The following is a 20,109-nucleotide window of genomic DNA, read 5'->3' on the forward strand; positions in this document are numbered from 1 at the left end:
AGAGCTCTATCCAACTCTTTCTTGAAAGTATCCAGAGACTTGGCCTCCACAGCCTTCTGGGGCAGAGCATTCCATACACCCACCACTCTCTGGGTGAAGAAGTTTCTCCTCAACTCTGTTCTAAATGGCCTACCCCTTATTTTTAAACTATGTCCTCAGGTTTGGGACTCACCCATCAGCACAAACATGCTTCCTGCCTCCAGAGTGTCCAATCCTTTAATAATCAGATCCCCTCTCAGCCTTCTAAACTCAAGGGTATACAAGCCCAGTCGCTCCAATCTTTCAATGTAAAATAGTCCCACCATTCTGTGAATTGACTTCGTGAACCTACGCTGCACTCCCTCAATAGCCAGAATGTCTTTCCTCAAATTTGGAGACCAAAACTGCACACAATATTCCAGGTGCGGTCACACCAGGGCCCTGTACAGCTGCAGAAGAACCTCTTTGCTTCAATACTTAATTCCTCTTGTTATGAAGGCCAGCATGCTATTAGCTTTCTTCACTGCCTGCTGTACCTGCATGCTTGCTTTCATTGACTGATGTACAAGAACACCTAGATCTCGTTGTACTGCCCCTTTACCTAACTTGACTCCATTTAGTTAGTAATCTGCCTTCCTGTTCTTACCACCAAAGTAGATAACCACACATTTATCCACATTAAACTGCATCTGCCATGCATCTGTCCACTCACCTAGCCTGTCCAGGTCACCCTGTAATCTCCTAACATCCTCCTCACATTTCACCCTGCCACCCAGCTTTGTATCATCAGCAAATTTGCTAATATTACTTTTAATACCATCATCTATATAATTAATGTATATTGTAAAAAACTGCGGTCTCAGCACTGATCCCTGTGGTGCCCCACTGGTCACCACCTGCCATTCTGAAAGGGAGCAGTTTATCACTACTCTTTGTTTCCTGTCAGCCAACCAATTTTCAATCCAAGTCAGTATTTTTCCCCCAATACCATGCGCCCTAATTTTGCTCACTAACCTCCTATGTGGGACTTTATCAAAGGCTTTCTGTGAGTCTGGAGTCACACATAGGCCAATGCAGGTAAGGATGGCAGTTTCCTTCCCGAAAGTACATTAGTGAACCAGATGGATTATTCTAACAGTCAACAATAGATCTCCAACAAGAAAAAAATCTAATAATTGCCCTTTGGCATTTAATGGCATGAATATCTCTGAATACCCGACTATCAACATCTGGGGAATACCATTGATCAGAAACTGAATTGATCATAAAATATGGTGGCTATAAGAGCAGGTCAGATGCCAGGAATCTACTAATGAGGAACTCACTTGCTTTTTTCCAGTCCATTATCTACAAGGAATAAATCAATAGTGTGATAAAATAAATTCAATTTGCCTGGATGAGTGCATTTCCAACCACACTCAAGAAGCCTGACACTATCCAGGACAAAGCAGCCAGTCTTTTGGCACTACATCCACAACCATTCAGGCCATCTACCACTGATGTTCAGTAACAGCAGTGACACCTACAGGATGCACTTCAGAAATTCACCAAGCTTCCTTAGACAGCACATTCCAAACCCATGACCACGACTGAGTCCAGCATGTGGAAAGAGTGCATTATTTGTTCCACGCAAATGACATTCAGGGCAGATGAAAAGCAATGAGTAATTCTCCTGACAGCTTGTGGACCTGCAGCTTTTTCCATTATTAGGAGGCTAACTTTCCCTGAGGCACCAGATACTAAACCTTTCAAGAGTTGACTGATTTCGTTAGAAATATTACAACCCCGAGCCACCTCTAATTCTGAGACATTATCATTTTCACTCAGCAATTTGAGAATCCACATTGGGATTTTTGATTAGGTTAAGATGAATGGCAGAGGTATATGACTTTGGTTTAACCATTAATGAGATGCTGAGAGACCGTTTGGTATGTGGGAGTAATGAAGTAACCATGCAGAAGTGCTGACTAGCTGAAACTCAAGTGGCCTCCAAACAGTCACGACAACTGGCCGTATCATTGAAAAATGCGGTAAGTGGAGCATATCAGTTCTAGTGTATATTGATGGAAGTGGACACCCTCTCCAGGCTGACTGAGCTTGGCGAACATCACTGGGATGAAGGCAATTACAGAGTCTCACTCCGGACATATCCTGAACAGAGGGATTGTTGGTCAGCCTACAGCAAAAACCCAAAACAAAGCCAAGCCTTGGCCAAACAGTTAACATTATCTTGAGGATCCGGGCCAGCAAGCCATTGTAGTTGCTGTCGGTAAGCAGCCTCGAGACAGGAAGGATCCAACTGGACCTAAATTGAGTAAAAGAACTCATAGACCAGTTTTCAGGAGAGTGCACACTCTGGAAAGCCCACCTGCATCTGGTTTAGAATGGGTAAATTGCTTAGCAACATCCAAATCAGAACCAACCAAAATAAATGTCTAGTGAAATGGTCACCCAGTTCTAATGGAGGTCGATACCAGCGCAGCTGTTTCAGTGATAGCAGAACCAGTCTATAACAAAATTTGCTCTGGATTCCAACCCTTAGGTTTGCACAAGACCTTGGCTTGACTGAGAATCTATACTGGGTGTCTTTACAGATTAAGGGTACAAATTCAGTTGCAGTCTCTTACGGAAAGCAGCTGGTTCCATTACCACTGATTGTAGAAAAAGGCTCGGGCCCAAACTTGCTGGAGTGAAATCGGTTGAGAAAGATTTACCTAGATTGGCTCAACCTTTTTTCAGTGAAGAAACAGCAATCATCCACTTAGGTGTTGGCACACTGATCCCAAGTGAGTTCTGGTATTGACTTGGTTACACGTAGATTGTGCACATCCTTTCATGGGTTCAATGTTCTTAGTCATTATGGTCATCCATTCAAAGAGGCTGAACTTGCATAGAGTTCATTCATCAAACACGGGGGGTGACAATAGAAAATACATGGGTTCCTGGAAGTGTTGGGTCACAGATATCGGGCTATCATTTACCAGTAGAAATTTGAGTATTTCCTAAATTCGAGTGGTATTTGACATTTAAGGACAGCTCCATACCAAGCATCATCCAATGGCCTAGCAGAAGGCAGGCTTAAAGAAACAGCTAACAGCTTCATTAGGTACCAAATTGTCCCAGTTCCTATCTGATTATAGGACCATCCCTCATGCAACTACAGGGGTGGCTCTAGCAGAGCTACTGATGAGAAGAAGACTCTTCACCAGGTTAAACTAACTTTCCCAGACCAGGCACAGAGGGTGAAACAGCATTAGGAACGCTGATGCTGAACACAAAACATGAGAGAGACAGTTTACTTCAGGAAATTGCAGTTTGGTGTAGGAACCATAGGAATGACCCTGCCTGGATAAGAGGCATTGTCAATATGAGATCTGGTCCAGTGATGTATAAAGTTCAGGTTGGTGTAATGGTCCTGAACAGGTACATGGAACAAATGAAAACTGCAAACTCACAAACATTGTAGGTGCAAAACGTGCCCAGCTCCATGACAGCCTTTTGGACTGTTCTGGAACCTCTGGCTCCCCCCTCTCTGTCAAACATTGAAGAAACCATGGAATCTGAGGTGAACACAGCAGACATTGCTGCCTCAACACCTAAAGAAGAGAATGAACTTCTCCCGAGATGCTCTGGGGTCCAGCGATGAGCTCTGTATGTTACACACCACCGGAGGCAGACTTGGAGGAACATGAGCCAGTGCTAAGAAGCCGAGGAAGAGCTACAGACAAAGAGTGGGCCTGTGTCCTCAGACTCTGAGGGGGAGGAATTGCAGTGATTGTAATGAGGTCAGCCAGGTGAACCTCATAGAATATGAGTTCCCTGATTGGGGCTGTTAATCTGGTCCAATCAGGGAGCCCTGGCTGACAGATTCAAAACAGGAGTTGATCACACAGCATTGCCCTTTGATGTGAAGGGCAGTGCTTGTCACTGGCCACTCGGGTGTTTTCCTATCTTGCTGATGGTGGAAATTGAATAAAGATTTGTGCACTTTGTGTCTTTCACTGTGTCTCACACCTGCACACACACACACACACACACCATGGGTGCTGGGGAAAAATTAAGCACTACCGCGGTTAGGCGGTAGTGTGGGGGTAAAAGGGAACAAAAAGGAAAAAAGAAAAAAAAAACGTTAGTTTTTAGCATTGTCCTTTGATGTGAAGGGCAGTGCAAAAAAAAAGAAAAAAAAGAGAAAAAAAATAATAAACGGGATGTAAAGATTCGTGCACCTTGTGAAAAAAAAATACAAACAGGAGTTGATCACACAGCATTGCCCTTTGATGTGAAGGGCAGTGCTTGTCACTGGCCACCCGGGTGTTTTCCTATCTTCCTGGTAGTGGAAATCGAATAAAGATTCGTACACTTTGTGTCTCTCACTGTGTTTCACACCTGCACACACACACACCATGGGTGCTGGGGAAAAAAAATAATAAGCACAACTGCAGTAAAAAAAAATAAAACAAAACAGGAGTGCCTTGTCAAGGACTCTCCTCTTTTGTGTCAGGGAGGGGACTGACTCTGAGCTGACTGAAAAAAAAAGAAGAAAAAAACAGAAGTACCAGACATCCTGTTCATTCTGAGAGTGGGCTTGGAGGGAGCTGAATCAGTGTCAAGGACTCTTCACGTAAATAAAGGGTGACTTGATGACACACTACCTGCCTCTATGGAGTTATTTCAACACCCTCCTTCTCAAGTGTCATTTAAAGATGAACAATAAATGCTGGCAGAGCCATCAATGCTCATTTCCCTTAAGTGAATAAAAAAGGAATGTCCATTTGGCTATTCACAACAGGCAAGGTTCTGCCATACTCAGCTAGCCCATGCCTGCAAATTTCACAGCAGTGCCTCATATTTGAAGTGATTCTATAATTAGACATTTGCTAAACAGTCATGAGAATGTGAAACATTATGCTGACAATTTATTTAAGGTTGTCTATTGGGCTATAGTGTAGCTCACTGGACATACTATAAGCTGCATATATCAAGATACAAGACCCTGCTATTCTGGCAGACAGAAAGTACATATAGTACATTTGTTTCAGCTCAACAAAATAAGTGACAGTCATTCTCTGGTTCATTGCTCAGGGTCATGCCTTAACCACTCAGAGTCAATTTGTCTAGCTGAAAGTTTAAACGAAACTTGGCAGTTAAATGTCAGTCATCAGTAACTCAATCATTCTTCATTGCAATGCCTTTTGTTCACTTGACAACTAACCAGCTACATCCTTTCATACCCTATAAATATTGTTTTCACTTTACCTTGGAATTTCTTATAAGATGTCCTGATGAGAGCAAATTGAAAATCTTCATTAAAATATCTTTTCTTTCCACAGTATTCCTGTACTGCACTAACAAATGACTATTTCTGTATTGTTACATTATATTAGCTGATGAGTATTGCTGAGAAAAAGACATGCTGTTGAAGCTCTACATCTTTACTTCTCAGAACAGGCTCAGGAAAGGTAAATTTCAAAGGGATCAGCACTTACACTTTATAAGTGAAGGATGCTGACTGGTTGACAGGTCAACTCTTGTTGAAGCAAAACTGTTAGGTACGCACCATCCTAGTTAACTATTGCCTGCTGGGTTTTTGCTTTATTCAAAAACTAGCACAGTGCCTCAATCTCTTTATTTCTCTGCTGAGGATAGGTCTTTTTAAGTTAATACACATAATTTCCAGTAGGTGAGCCAGATGCATGTTCAACTGATGACCTTAAATTAGTTTTTGTGTCATTCATAACACACTCAAGGTTGTTCACTTTGTGCTGCTCAATCATTGACTCACATCTAACAAATGTCTTTGTGTTCTGATTTTGGCAAGTATGAGCTTGTTGACGACAGTCATTCATCTCCATGTTGTGAATAGCTGAAAGGATGTGCTATTTGATATAAGCTGCCAGTTGGTGGGATATATGGCAAATGTACCCGATAGTGTACTAATGCAGAAACTCAATTATCACATTAATCATTGTGTAATAGGCAAAATTCTGGCTTGATGGCACATTCTGCCGGTGTTAACTGCTGTGTTTCTGCAGAGTAGCAGTGTGGAATTGTTAGCTTTCCCTGTTGTTCAGATGTTTTGAGATATATACTGTTCCAAGGTAACTTACGGTAGACTTTTCAAATTGAGAAGTGATGTCTGTAGGTCCATTTGTATGCACCCACAGTACACAAGGAGTAGCAATCTGATCAGTGCTAAGCAAGAGAGTGATTTGGTGACACAGTGCTTAACACTGCTGCCTCACAGCGCAAAGTACCCACGTTTGACTCCAGCCTGGGGTGACTGTCTGTGTGGAGTTTGCATGTTCTCCTTGTGCCTGAGTGAGGTCCTGTAGGGGTGCTCTGGTTTCCTCCTACAGTCCAAAGATGTGCAGGTTAAGTGGATTAGCCTGCTAAATTGCCCTGTAATCTCCAGGGATGTGCTGGCTAACTAAATTAGCCATGATAAATGCGGGGATATAGGGATAGGGAGATAGAGTGGGTCTGGGTGTGATGCTCTTTGGAGCGTTGGTGCAGACTTAATGGGCTGAATGGCCTCTGTAGAGATTCTATGATTATCCTGCAGGATAGCTTTGATGAGCCCTAATACACTATCAAGCTTGGATGAATAGAAGGCTTGGGCTTGATTGATGAAATTGCAAGTAAGGGCAATCTCAGAAAGCATCCAGCTGTAAGAAGCTCAATGCACATCTTTACCAGTGAAGTTAAGCTTGTGGTAGGCAGCGGTAGAAAACCTGTTAGCAGATTTCTCAGTTGGTATATTGCCTGTGCTTCAGGACTTTGTCTCGACTGCAAGGATTCTGCATAATTCACTTGATCTCAGATATGCCACCTGCATTGTGATCCCTGCATCTGGGCTATTGATTCTATAGTCACAGTTTTTAGTAGCCCCACCTTTCTTGGGAGGTACTGGTGCGATAATATAACTGAACTAGTACTCCGAAGTCTCAGAGAAAATTTTGGTGGTTCAAGTGGCAGCCGCTGGAATATGGATTCACTGCAAGAATGATCATTTCAATCTGCAATAAAGAGAAGGCAGTATCCTCACCATTATCATTGGGAGCAATACCATTTTGTCTTTCTGACATTGACTGGCCTACTGTCCTCCTTAAACACTTTGCTCCTCATTTCTGAGGACCTGTCTCAATTCTAGAGTATAATAGCCATGTTCTGATAGCAGTGATGGAGAGAAGGAACAAATGGATACAGGTGAAAGATAGAAATCTGGATAGCAGTCAGAAAGAAAGGGAATAGGTAACACTAGAAATTGAATAGTCAGAGGATTAGTAAAGGGGATAGGAAAAGGGTAGAAACAGATGCTGCGAATTAACATGAAAATCGTGAACCTGCCCAATGGGTAGGAAACTCAAAGGAGTCCTGTTCCATTGCACCTGGAAGCCACAATATCCCACCTTTAAGAGATGCTGGCCAGACAGGGGCCCCATATCTATTCCATTTCAGCAATGCCTCCAAGTGATGTGGCTGCTGTCGTTTCAGTCCCAGATCAGCAATAGAGGCTAGGGGAAACAGGTACGTGGGGTGAACTCACCAGGACCTGTAAGGTAGGCCCTGACAAGGGAGTTGGCACAAGTGAACAGCTGGTGGAATGTCATCAAGCAGAGGTGACCCTTTTACACATGGGGGTGCCCTCTGCGGGCGTAGGATTCCAATGAGGAGGAACACCTGAGCAGGATACCAGCATGTATCAGTGATGGTAGCAAGAGGCCCTGATATCGCCCTTAATGGTCACCTAAGGGCCTCAATTGGTGCAAGGGCCGGCCAATACCTACCCACGCATCAGTGGAGGCTGGTCGGTAGCTGCCACACTAGCCCCCCCATTTTAACCCCACAGCATCTGGCAGCAAGGAGCTGTGTGAAATCCCAGCCTGAGGATGACACTTAACAGAAGAAGCCAAAACAATATTTTGAGGGAAATGCAGAAATTAGATGCTGTATTTTATGGACCAAGAGGTTAACCAACAGCAGACAATGGACATGTGACAGAAAAGAGAAACAAAACCAGAAAGTGCTGGAGAAACTCAGCAAGTCTGTCAGCATCCATGGATGGAGAATCTGTGCTTCCTCTCTCTCTACTGATGCTCCGACCTGCTGAGTGTCTGCAACATTTTGATGTTTTTTTCTTTCAGATTTCCAGCATCCACAGTATTTTGCTTTTGTGTGGAGTCCGAGTACTGGAGAAACTAGGGAGTCTGAACAGTGCCAACACAAGCTGGGCAGTCAGCGTGCGGTGTGATTGTTGGGGTGGTTTAGAAGATTAATAGAAGAATACAAAGTTAACTTGGCTGTAGAGATCAAAGAGTTTCTGGATGATGGGGCAAGAGAAGACTGAACTGGGAGTTAGAAGAAGAGGAATATCTCTTTGAAAGGCGTCTGAACTGGTTGGGGAGTATGGTTGCTGTGAGCTGATGCTGGAGGAGGTAAGGTGCCATTGTGAACTATGATGGTCAGGTTTGGATGGGGAACAGCAGCAGCTAAGCAATTCTTTTGGGGCAGGCAGGCCATTAAAGATTCAATTGTAATTTTGTTCTCCATTCTTATCGGTCAAAACAAATGAAGGGATGCTATGAATACCAACCACTTAAGTCACAAAGATTTTGTAATCACTCGCTTTCCCGCGTCAAGGTTGTTTTTGAGCTGTCAATTATTTGGGAGCTGAATCAGCTTTTTAAGAGCTTTGATCAACTTTTGCTAGTTTTCTAGGTTGGCATGCTTGCTATAACCATCACTGTTAACAATGTTAGCATTCCACAGATTTGCATTTTCCTGGTGGTATTTTATCTTGCAGATAAAAACCTTAGGGCAGAGTGATCACTTACTGCCATCCTGATACTCCCATGATATAACAACAATGGAGTTGTTGACTAATCATAACATTCAGTCATGATCAATTAGTCCACAATAAATGCAGACATATGTGTGGAAAGCCCCAGTGGTGCACAGCTATGTGACCCAAAGATTCAGTGTTCTTCCTAAGGTCACTACAGCTACCATCTGTCTCGCCTCAAATTAGTTATGTACTGTATCAAAGAGTAAGGTTTTAATGGACATTATAACTCATGTCTCATTACCCATCTACTGTTATTTCAAAGTTGTTGTTTCAATCTGGATTCAATACCATGCCAAAGAGCCGACAGGCATATCAACGCCAGAATCCATTCAACAATTCATGGGAGAGAGCTAGCTGTCTGTCTTAGTAAAATAGCACCATAAGACAGGTTAACATCAACGTCTGACCACATATATTTCTGCCAGAAGTACAAAAAGTGCAATATCACAATGTCAATCCAAAAGTTGTGTTAGGAAAAGAAGTGGCAAAATTTGCTGATGCTGACTTAAAGCAGATTGACAAGAAGGTTGGATCCTGACAAGTAGTTCATAGGGGAAAAGGAGCTGAGTGGAATTAGACATTAAGATATGAGTAATTGAGTCAGGAAGGCAGAGCAAGTGCAGACTAGATAAGACACAAGTAGCTTTAGTGAGGCTAAATTGAATCCTTAATGCAAGGAGCCTGAAGACTAAGATAGATTAAAAAGTGAGAGTACACATCATATCATCCTACAGTGTGGAAAGTGGCCATTTAGCCCACCCCACCACTCCGAAGAGCATCCACCCAGACCCACTCCCCCTACATTTCCCATGGCTAATCCACCTAGCTTGCACACTGTGGGGCAACATAGCATGGCAAAAGTGATGAAGGGCTGATTGCCCCAAACATCAATGCTCCTGCTTCTCGACCTGCTGTGCTTTTCCAGCACCACACTCTTAGCAACTTAGCGTGGCCAATCCATCTAACCTACACATCTTTGGAGTGTGGGAGGAAACCAGATCAACCCTACATGGATACGGGGAGAATGTGCAAACCCCACACCGACAGTTGCCCAAGGGCGGGATTGAACCTGGGTCCCTAGCACTGTGAGACAGCAGTGCTAACCACTGAATCACTGTGCCATCCAATAGTCATATAGGAGTATGATAGCATAGCTGTGACTGAGACTTGGCCACAAGATAGGCAGGATTGGTAATTCAACCTATAACCCTTTTTATAGGGTTTTCAGATGAGATAGTGAGGGGATTAAAAGGAGAAGAAGTTGTATTAGTGATTATGGAATCAGTTCTTGCAATGACGAAGGAGTGATATGTTCAAAGCATCTTCAACATGTGGCCACCTTGGTAAATTAAATAATACAAAAGGGGAAAACATGCTATTGGTTGTGTACTAAAGGCCCCCAAATAATAAGAGAGAGATAGGGGATAACATTTATAATCACAATTCAAAGAAGTGTAAATACAATAAGGTACTAACAGTATAGGATTTTAATTATCCAAATATAGGCTGGGATACTTACAGTGTTTAAGATAGGAACAGAACAAAATACTTAAATTGCATCCAGGGATTTTTTTTTAACTCAGCATATATAAAGCCCAAGTGCAGGCTTTTCAGGAACTAATGTTGAAGAATTGAGCCTGGGCAGGTGGAAGGCATGACAGTAAGACACCATTTTGGATATAATGGCCATAACTCAGTAAGATTTTGGATATTTATGGAAAAGGATACAGCTGTGCTGAAATAGAAGTCCTAAGTTTGAGAGAAGATTTGTAGCTCGGGTGCTCGTTGTTGTGGTTCTGTTCACCGAGCTGGGAATTTGTGTTGCAGACGTTTCGTCCCCTGTCTAGGTGACATCCTCAGTGCTTGGGAGTCTCCTCTGAAGCGCTTCTGTGATGTTTCCTCCGGCATTTATAGTGGTTTGAATCTGCCGCTTCCGGTTGTCAGTTCCAGCTGTCCGCTGTAGTGGTCGGTATATTGGGTCCAGGTCGATGTGCTTATTGATTGAATCTGTGGATGAGTGCCATGCCTCTAGGAATTCCCTGGCTGTTCTCTGTTTGGCTTGTCCTATAATAGTAGTGTTGTCCCAGTCGAACTCATGTTGCTCGTCATCTGAGTGTGTGGCTACTAAGGATAGCTGGTCGTGTCGTTTCGTGGCTAGTTGGTGTTCATGGATGCGGACCGTTAGCTGTCTTCCTGTTTGTCCTATGTAGTGTTTTGTGCAGTCCTAGCATGGGATTTTGTACACTACATTGGTTTTGCTCATGCTGGGTATTGGGTCCTTTGTTCTGGTGAGTTGTTGTCTCACAGCACACAAACCAACAGCCACTCTCAGCCAAACAGAGAACAGCCAGGGAATTCCTAGAGGCATGGCACTCATCCACAGATTCAATCAATAAGCACATCGACCTGGACCCAATATACTGACCACTGCAACGGACAGCTGGAACTGACAACCGGAAGCGGCAGAGACAAACCACTATAAATGCCAGAGGAAACATCACAGAAGCGCTTCACAGGAGGCTCCCAAGCATGGAGGATGTCACCTAGACAGGGGACGAAACGTCTGCAACACAAATTCCCAGCTCGGTGAACAGAACCACAACACAGAAGTCCTAAACTGGAGAAAGCCTAATTTTACTCAAATATAATTTGGCCCAAGTGGTCTGAAAGTAGCTATGTACAGAAAACATAAGTGTCAAAATGGTGGGAGGCATTCTAAAAGGGAATAGAGAGAAAGGGCAAATATGTTCCCATAAAGAAAACAAAAAGGTGGGAACATACTGAAGAAGCCTATGTATTATGGGAGATAAAGATTAGGATTAAGAAAAAGAGAGAATCTCATGGCAGATACCAAGGGCTCATAGAGCAGGGTTCATAGAGAAGTTTAAAATATTCATGGGACAACTTATGAAGGAAATTAGGGAAGCAAATAGAGTGCAAGAGAAAACATTGGTGAGTGTTACGGAGGCAACCCCAAAGAGTTGTACATTTTTATAAAGAATAATTAAGAAAGAGTAGAGCCCATTAGGAACCAAGAGACAGTATGTGTATGGATCTGAATTCTTACACAACAGTAAAGGATGACGGAGTTCTAGATGTAAGTTTTAAGAACACTGGAGTTTTAGAAGGTATTAATATAGAAAGAGAAGAGATTCTAGTGGGTTTATCAATTTTAAAAGCAGATGAATCTGCAGGCCGAGTTGCGATGTGTCCCACATTGATGAGAGAAACAAGGTAGAAGATTTCAGGGATCCTGGCTGGTAATTTTCAAATCTTCTCTGGCCTCAGGAGAGATGTCAGATGACTGAAGGACTGCGAATATTGTTCCATTATTAATAAAAATGAATAGGCCAGGAAAATTATAAGCCCAATCAGTCTCACCTTGGCAGTGGGGAAGCTGTTAGGTTTCCGTCCTTTAGAATTCATTCTATCTAACGTGGCAAGTTGGATCCAAAATTGGCTGAGAGGCAGGGTGATGGTAGAGAGATGTTTCTGTGCCTGTTTCCAGTGGAGACCCACAGAGATCTGTGCTGGGTCATTGCTGTGACGTATGCAATGTAAGGAGTATAACCGAGCAGTTCATGGGTAAGTTAAAAATTGGTAGTGGTGGTAAGTAGTAAGGAAGATAGGTGTAAAGAGCAGGAGGATAATAATTAACTGGTCAGGTGGGCAGAGAAGTGACAAATGGAATTCAACCAAGAAAAGAGAGGTACTGTATTAGTCTTGGGGAGGATTAGCAAAGCAAGTGATTAGATATGAGTGACATAACAGTGGAAAGAATTCCAGATCAAGGAAGCTTGGTGTATACACACACAGATCTCTGAAGGTAGCCAGGCAGGTGGATAAGGTGGTTTACAAGGCATGTGGGATGCTTCCTTTATTAACCATTGAACACAAGAGCAAGGAGTTTTCATTGGAAATGTGCAAAAAGCTGCTCAGCTGCAACTGGAGTACTGAATGTAGTTCTACTTATTGCATAGGATTTGATTGCGCTAGTGAAGGTGCAGGGGAGGTTTGCCAGGATGCTGTCTGGGCTGCACTGTCTGAGCTATGAGGAATGATTGGATAGACTGGGTTTTGTTTTATCTTTGGAGCAGCAAATGTTAAAAGAATCAAAAATTATGGGGCAACAATTTAATGTAAGAGGAAGAAGGCTAAGGGGAGAGTTGAGAAAATTGTTTTTTTTTTCACTCAGAGGGTTGCAGCAGCCTGGAACTCACTGCCTGAAAAGGACCCTCATAATATTGAAGCAGTAGTTAGATATTTACTCATGTTGCTATAGCCTCCAGGGATACTGGCCAAAAGCTAGAAAATGTGATTAGTTTTGTCAGCCCTTTGTTGACTGGTGGAGACATCATGGGGTGAATGTTTCTTTTGAGATTCTCTCCCACGCAGGGAGTTTTCATGCAAAAACAAATTTAACTTATTGAACGCTAAACTTGCATGAGTGACGATAAATTAGTGAAGTTGCTAACTTTTCCCATTTGTTCACTTATAGAATGTTGGCGAAATGGTCAGCCTTCATTCAATGATTTGTCTCTGAAGCCGCAAGGTTCTGGGTCCAAGCTCTAGTCCCAGGCTTGAGCATGAAAACTAAGGGTGGCACGGTGGCACAGTTGTTAACTCTGTTGCCTCACAGTATCAGGGACCCACGTTCAATTCAGCCTCGGGCGACGGTCTGTGTTGAGTTTGCACATTCTCCCGGTGTCTGCGTGAATTTCCTCTGGGTGCTCTGGTTTCCCCGCTAGAGTCCAAAGATGTGCAGGTTAAGTGGATTGGCCATGCTAAATTACCCATAGTATCCAGGGATGTGCAGGCTAGGTGGATTAGTCATGGGAGATGTGGGGTTATGGGGTTCGAGCTGGATGCTCTTCAGAGGGTCAGTGCAGACTTAATGGGCCAAATGGCCACTTTCTGCACTGTAGGGATTCTATGAGTCTAAATAAAAGAACTGTGGCTGCTGGAAATCAGAAACAAAAAACTGAAATTGTTCGAAAAACCCAGTAGGTCCGTCAGCATCAGAACTGTTCTGAAGAAGGGTCACTAGACCTGAAACATTAACTCTGCTTTCTTTCGACAGATGCTGGAAAGAAAGCAGAGTTAATGTTTCAGGTCCAGTGACCCTTCTTCAGAACAATTCTGATGCTGACGGACCTGCTGTGTTTTTCCAGCAATTTCTGTTCTGGTTCTATGATTGGAAGGTTGGCACTTTTGTACAGTACTGAGGCAGTGCCACACTGTCACAGGTATTGTCTTTTGGACTAAATAACAATCTTACGAATTACCACCACCAACAACCCCTCCCCCAACCCCCACCCTGCCCCAGCCCCTCACTTCCACCAAATCTGTCTGCCTGGGTGGATGCAAAGGATCTCATGATACTATTATGATAAAGAGCAATGGAGCTATTTGTACTGTTCTGGCCAATATCTATCCTTCAACATCACCAAATCGTGTTGTAATCATATTGCTGTTTGTGAGAATTTTCTGTGAGCATAATGGCTCCTATATTCCCTGCAACGAAACCGTAACACTTCAAAAGACTTAACTGACTGCAAACTGCTTTGAAACATCCAGTGATCATATAATTTGCTACATAAATGCAATTATTTCTCTTTGCCTTCAGCAACTGATTGCCCTTTTTACAATTTGTGATGTATTGTTCAGCAATCCACAATCCAGAACAGAAATGATTCTGTTAATTTAACATCCCGTCATTACCAACATGAATCATTTTCCAACTGATTTCCATCATCTTTACTTGCCATATGAATTCGCAATGATTAGGGAAAAGGTGAAGAGGTAACCATTAAATGCAATTGCTCTTTATAATGAATCATTTTTTGAAAAAGGTGCTAACATTGACCAATCAATCCTTAATTGACTTTCTCCTCTTCTCCTTCCCTCTGTCGCAACAGAAAGGGAGATTGAATTGCGATCCGACCTTTGAACTAGAAGAAATGATACTGGAATCCAAACCACTTCACAAGAAAAAGAAAAGACTGGCTAAGAATAAATCTAAAGATTCTGGGAAAGAAAGTTCCCCACTGGTAAGATGTCTTCATTGTATTTCACACAACAGCAGGTTATAGTCCAGCAGGTTTATTTGGAAGCCCAAGCTTCCAAAGCACTGTTCCTTGATCAGGTGGTTGTGATGAAGGAGCAGTGGTCCGAAAGTTAGTGCTTCCAAATGAACCTGTTGGACTTCAACCTGGTGTTGTGTAATTTTTAACTTTGTCCACCCCAGTCCAACACCAGCTGTTCCAAATCTTGATTATATTTGACACTTCCCTGTAGCGCTATGGATTGCCAGTGACAGTGACAGATTTACTTATAACACTGAATTAACTTTTGTAAAAAAAAAGCATTAAAAATTGACATCCCTCTGGCGTTTCTGTAATGCCTTCAGATTTTCTCAGTTTTTCTGAAAATTATCTGATCTCACTTCCAAAACAAAACAAGTGGCACCATAATAAAAGCGCTCTGACATTGTAAAGTAAGGAAATAAATTATGTCTTATTTTTCAGTGATCGTTAAAACTGGTGGAATCAATCATTTCCAAACTTTAAGTGAGACTTTCGCAGCTGACATGATGTTTTCTTGTATTTTGAAATTTCTCTCTTGCAATCACTTTTTCTTTCATGTGATATTAAAGAACGGACATCTACAGCAGTGCCTGGAAACAGTCCACAATGATTTTACCATTTTCAACAGAGAAAAGTAAGTGCAATAATTTCTTAACCAATCCAGCTGTCTGCTTCACATCTGATTTATTAAAAGGGCACTCATTTTCCTCAGTGCTGCCTCCCCTAATAGGATAGCTCATGATTCCTTTAATAAAGCTCCTGCCATCCATGCATTGTCTCCACAAGTAAAAGTTAAGTGCAGAAGTTATTATGAGTGGCAGGCCTGCAATGAAGCAAGCCAGATCACAGAAACATTATGGTGCAGAAGGAAACCATTCAGCCCATCACATATGTGTTATCGAGCCCCTATCCATTAACTAGTGCTAAACAACTGCCTTTTCTTTATATCCTTACACACCATTACTATCCAAAAGGATCCATTTCCTCTTGAATGTCTTAACTGAAACTGCCTCTAACAGATATCCAGGCAGTGAATTCCATACCCTAACAATTCACTGTGTGAAAAGGTCTTTCTCACATTATCTTTGTCTTATTTTCTCAACACTTTAAATCTATGCCCTCTCATTCTTGTTTCCTTTACAAGTGGAAACATTTTCTCCCTATCTACTTTGTCCAGACTGCTCATGATTTGAAAATCTCAGTCAGATCATCTCTCAGCCTTCTTCTGTCCCTGGAGAACACTTCAACTTCTTTAATCTATCCTCATAGCTGAAGTTTCTCATACTCAGAAACTTCCTTCAAGTGCATTCACATCTTTCCTATAATGTGGCACCCACACCTGTACAAAATAGGACACATGAGGCCTTGACCTCTCATTTGTCCCTCTCAGTCACTTGTAGGTCATAGAGATGTACAGCACGGAAACAGACCCTTGGGTCCAACTCATCCATGCCGGCTAGAAATCTGAAACTAATCTAGTCCCATTTTCCATCATTTGGCCCGTACCCCTCCAAACCCCTTCTATTTATATACCCATCCAGCTCCTCTTAAACATTGTAATCATATCAGCTGCCACCACTTCCTCTGGCAGCTGATTCCATACATGCACCACCTTCTGTATGAAAACAGTTGCCCCTTAAATCTTTCTCCTCTCACCTTAAACCTATGCCCTGGAGGGATTGGCTGTTCACACTATCCATGACCCTCATGATTTGGCTAACTCGATATTGAGCTATGAATCCTTTTATTTTGTGGCAGATACACTCATAATCTCTGATGTACAATATGTGCAAGCTTTATTGAGAATAATTTCCACATGATAAATTGATGGAGCATATTATTTGTTGGTTAGAGAAGTTGCTTAAGTGAAATCAAGTGTTGGGATGCACTGGTTGTGGGATGGGGGCATGGTTTTTGTTTTGGGTTGGGGGTAGTTTATAAAAACTGACACTCTAAGCAATAGACTAACAACTGTCCTCAGTGACCCTTACAAGCTGCATTCCCCAACCTCCAGCTGTTTCTGTTGTTAGAACTTCAGAACACAGTATTAATACTAGACATGTTATGGCTTAATAATATTCAATGCATTTAATCAACTTCATATTTGTATTGACATTCAAATCCTGGTTAAGTGTTGTGATGATACTCTCAAATTTTAATGAAATTTTAGTTGGGATGCAAGAAACCTTGATTACACCCTCTGCCAGACACAATTCTTCCACATCCTATAAAATTTCTCACCAATGTTTCACAAAGAAATCCTTGTCCAATCTAGTACTGAAACCTACACCCTCAATATCTTCTAATACAGGTGAACCAGTGGAAACAGTAAAATTTGGAAATGAATGTACAGTCATAATGGAGTTCCATTTTGAGGTATACAAGGCCAGTGTGAGGTATACAAGGCCAGTATGAGGTATACAAGGCCAGTGTGAGGTATACAAGGCCAGTGTGATGTATACAAGGCCAGTATGAGGTATACAAGGCCAGCGTGAGGTATACAAGGCCAGCGTGAGGTATACAAGGCCAGTGTGAGGTATACAAGGCCAGCGTGAGGTATACAAGGCCACTGTGAGGTATACAAGGCCAGTATGCATCATTCATAAGTTTCACTGGTATTTCCTTCCAGGCAGTTGGGATTAACCAGCTGTTGATTTTGGCCAGCTGTATAAAATGTGGTTGCTACAAGAAATGTAACATAGAAAATAGGAGCAGAAGTAGACCATTCAACCCTTCATCCAGCTCAATAGCCTGTTCCAGCTCCCCCCCTCCCCCCTACAACCTTTGATCCCTTTATCCCCAAGTTATCCAACTCCTTCTTGAAATCATACAATGTTTTGGCCTTGCCTACTTTCTGTGGTAATGATTTCCACAGGCAGAACCTCTTGGTGAAGGTATTTCTCCTCATTTCAGACCTAATTAGTATACTGTGACCTCTGGTTCCAGACTTCCTGCCATCAGGAATATCTTTCCTGTATCAACTCTGTCCAGGTCGATGACAACTTTATAGGTTTTCAGGTTTCTATGAGATCCCCCTCATTTTTCTGAACTCCAGTGTGATACATTCTAACCTATTCAAGCCCTCCTCATATGTCAGTCCTGCCATCCCAGGAATCAGTTTGGTAAACGTTCACTGCACTCCCTCCATAACCAGTACTTCCTTCCTCAGACAAGGAGACCAAAACTGCACATAATATTCCAGGTGTTCTCTCACCAAGTGTCTATATGAATTGCAGAAAGATATCCCTGCTGGTGTATTTGGGTCACCTTAACGTGAAGGCCAACATACCATTTGCCTGCTTTACTGCCTGCTGCATTTGCATGTTTACCTTCGACAACTGGTGTACAAGGACACCCAGGTCTCACTGTGTACTCCCAACTCTCAATTTATAGCCATTCAGATAATAATCTGCTTTTCTGATTTTGTTACCAAAGTGGATAAGCTCATATTTATCACTCATTTTCTCACTCACTCAGCTTGTTCAAATTGCACTGAACCATCGCTGCATCCTCCTCACAGCTCACACTCCCATCCAGCTTTATGTCATCTGCAAATTTGGAGATTTTACATTTTGTTCCCTCATGTAAATCATTCATATATATTGTGTATATCTGGGATCCTAGCATTGATCCCTGTGTTACTCCACTAGTCACTGTCTGCCATTTGTAAAAAAGACTTATTTGCTCTTAGTCTGTTTCCTGTCTGCCATCCAGTGTTCTATCTATTTCAATACACTACCCTCTGTCCAATGTGCTTTAATTTTACACATTAATCTCTTATGTGGGACTGGCTCTCCTCCTCAACTCTACTCATTACATAGAGACATAGTGTCATACAGCATGGAAATAGACCGTTTCTGTGACCGTAACCAGTCTGAGCTGAAACATAATCCCAAACTAAACTAGTCCCACCTGCCTGCTCCTGGCCCATATTGCTCCAAATTTTTCTTATTAATATATTTATCCAAGTGTCTTTTAAATGTTGTAATTGTGCCCACATCCACCAACTCCTCAGGAAGTTCATTCTACGTGCAAACACTCTCTGTGTAAAGAAAAATTGCCCCTCATGTCTTTTTTAAAAGAATTACAGTAGATTTGTCAAGCATGACTTATCTTTCATAAATCCATGCTGTTCCTGCCACTATTTTCCAAATACTCAGCTTCTGTTCTTTCATGATGGACTTCAGCATTTTTCTCATGATCAACCTCAGGCTGACTGGTCCATAATTCTCAGTTTTCCCTTTGCCTCCCTTCTTAAGTCATGAGGTTACGTCCTCCGATCTTTGGGGTGCTGTTCCAGAGTCTCTAGAGTCTTGGACGATGACTAGCAATGCATCCAGTATCTCTAGGCTATTTTTTAAATATTCTGTGGCATAGATTATCTGGGATTTAGCAACTTTCAATCACATCAATGTCCCCAAGGCCATTTCCCTACTAATACAGATTTCCCTCAATTCCTTCTGCTCACTAAATTCTATGCTGCCCAGTATTTCTGATGTGTTAACTGTGTCTTTCTTTGTGAACACTAAATCAAAGTATGTATTTATTGGTCAATTGTTCTTTTGTTTCCTATTATAAATGTTCCTGTTTCTGACTGTAAGGGACTTATATTGTCTTCACCAATCTTGTTTGTCTTCTCAAATGTCTCATTTAAACATTCATCTCTCCACCCTGGAGAGATATTGATGTATATATACACAGATCATTGAAGGTGGCTGTACAGGTGGAAAGAGCAATTAAAGCACCTATTATCCTCAGCTTCTTTATAAGGGGTAGAGGGTACAAGAGAAAGAGGCAATGATGCCTTCATCCTTGATGAAGGGCTTTTGCCCAAAACGCCGATTTTCCTGCTCCTCGGATGCTGCCTGACCTGCTGTGCTTTTCTAGCACCATTCTAATCTAGACTCTGATTTCCAGCATCTGCAGTCCTCACTTTTGCCTCATTTAAAGCTGACTCTACCACACTTCCAGGCAATGTGTTCCAGGTCCTAACTACTTGTGTGAAAGCTTTCTCTCATCTCACATTTGCTTCTTTTGAAATTTGCTTTAAATTTATGCTTCTCATTCTTGATCTTCTTAAAAATGGGAGTTTCTCCCATTCTATCGATGCAGCTCACTAATGATTTTGAAAATCTGATTCAATCTCCTCTTAGCCTGCTTGTCTCCAAAGCCAACAGTCCCAGTCTCTTCAATCCATCT

The 20,109-nt window shown here is 42.2% G+C and overlaps 1 protein-coding gene across 2 annotated transcripts in view; it reads left to right on the plus strand.

Moving 5' to 3' along the window:
- LOC140485652 (serine/threonine-protein kinase 32B-like) overlaps nucleotides 1-20,109 on the plus strand; it is a 349,305-nt gene that overhangs the window by 320,986 nt on the left and 8,210 nt on the right. For both annotated transcript variants that reach the window (XM_072584023.1, XM_072584024.1), the window contains 2 exons: nucleotides 14,743-14,874; nucleotides 15,480-15,544. In XM_072584023.1, the coding sequence (XP_072440124.1) occupies nucleotides 14,743-14,874; nucleotides 15,480-15,544 (197 nt within the window). The remainder of the gene's footprint in view (nucleotides 1-14,742; nucleotides 14,875-15,479; nucleotides 15,545-20,109) is intronic.

The sequence above is a fragment of the Chiloscyllium punctatum genome, chromosome 14 (assembly GCF_047496795.1).
Source record: "Chiloscyllium punctatum isolate Juve2018m chromosome 14, sChiPun1.3, whole genome shotgun sequence".
In the NCBI taxonomy this organism is placed as follows: domain Eukaryota; kingdom Metazoa; phylum Chordata; class Chondrichthyes; order Orectolobiformes; family Hemiscylliidae; genus Chiloscyllium; species Chiloscyllium punctatum.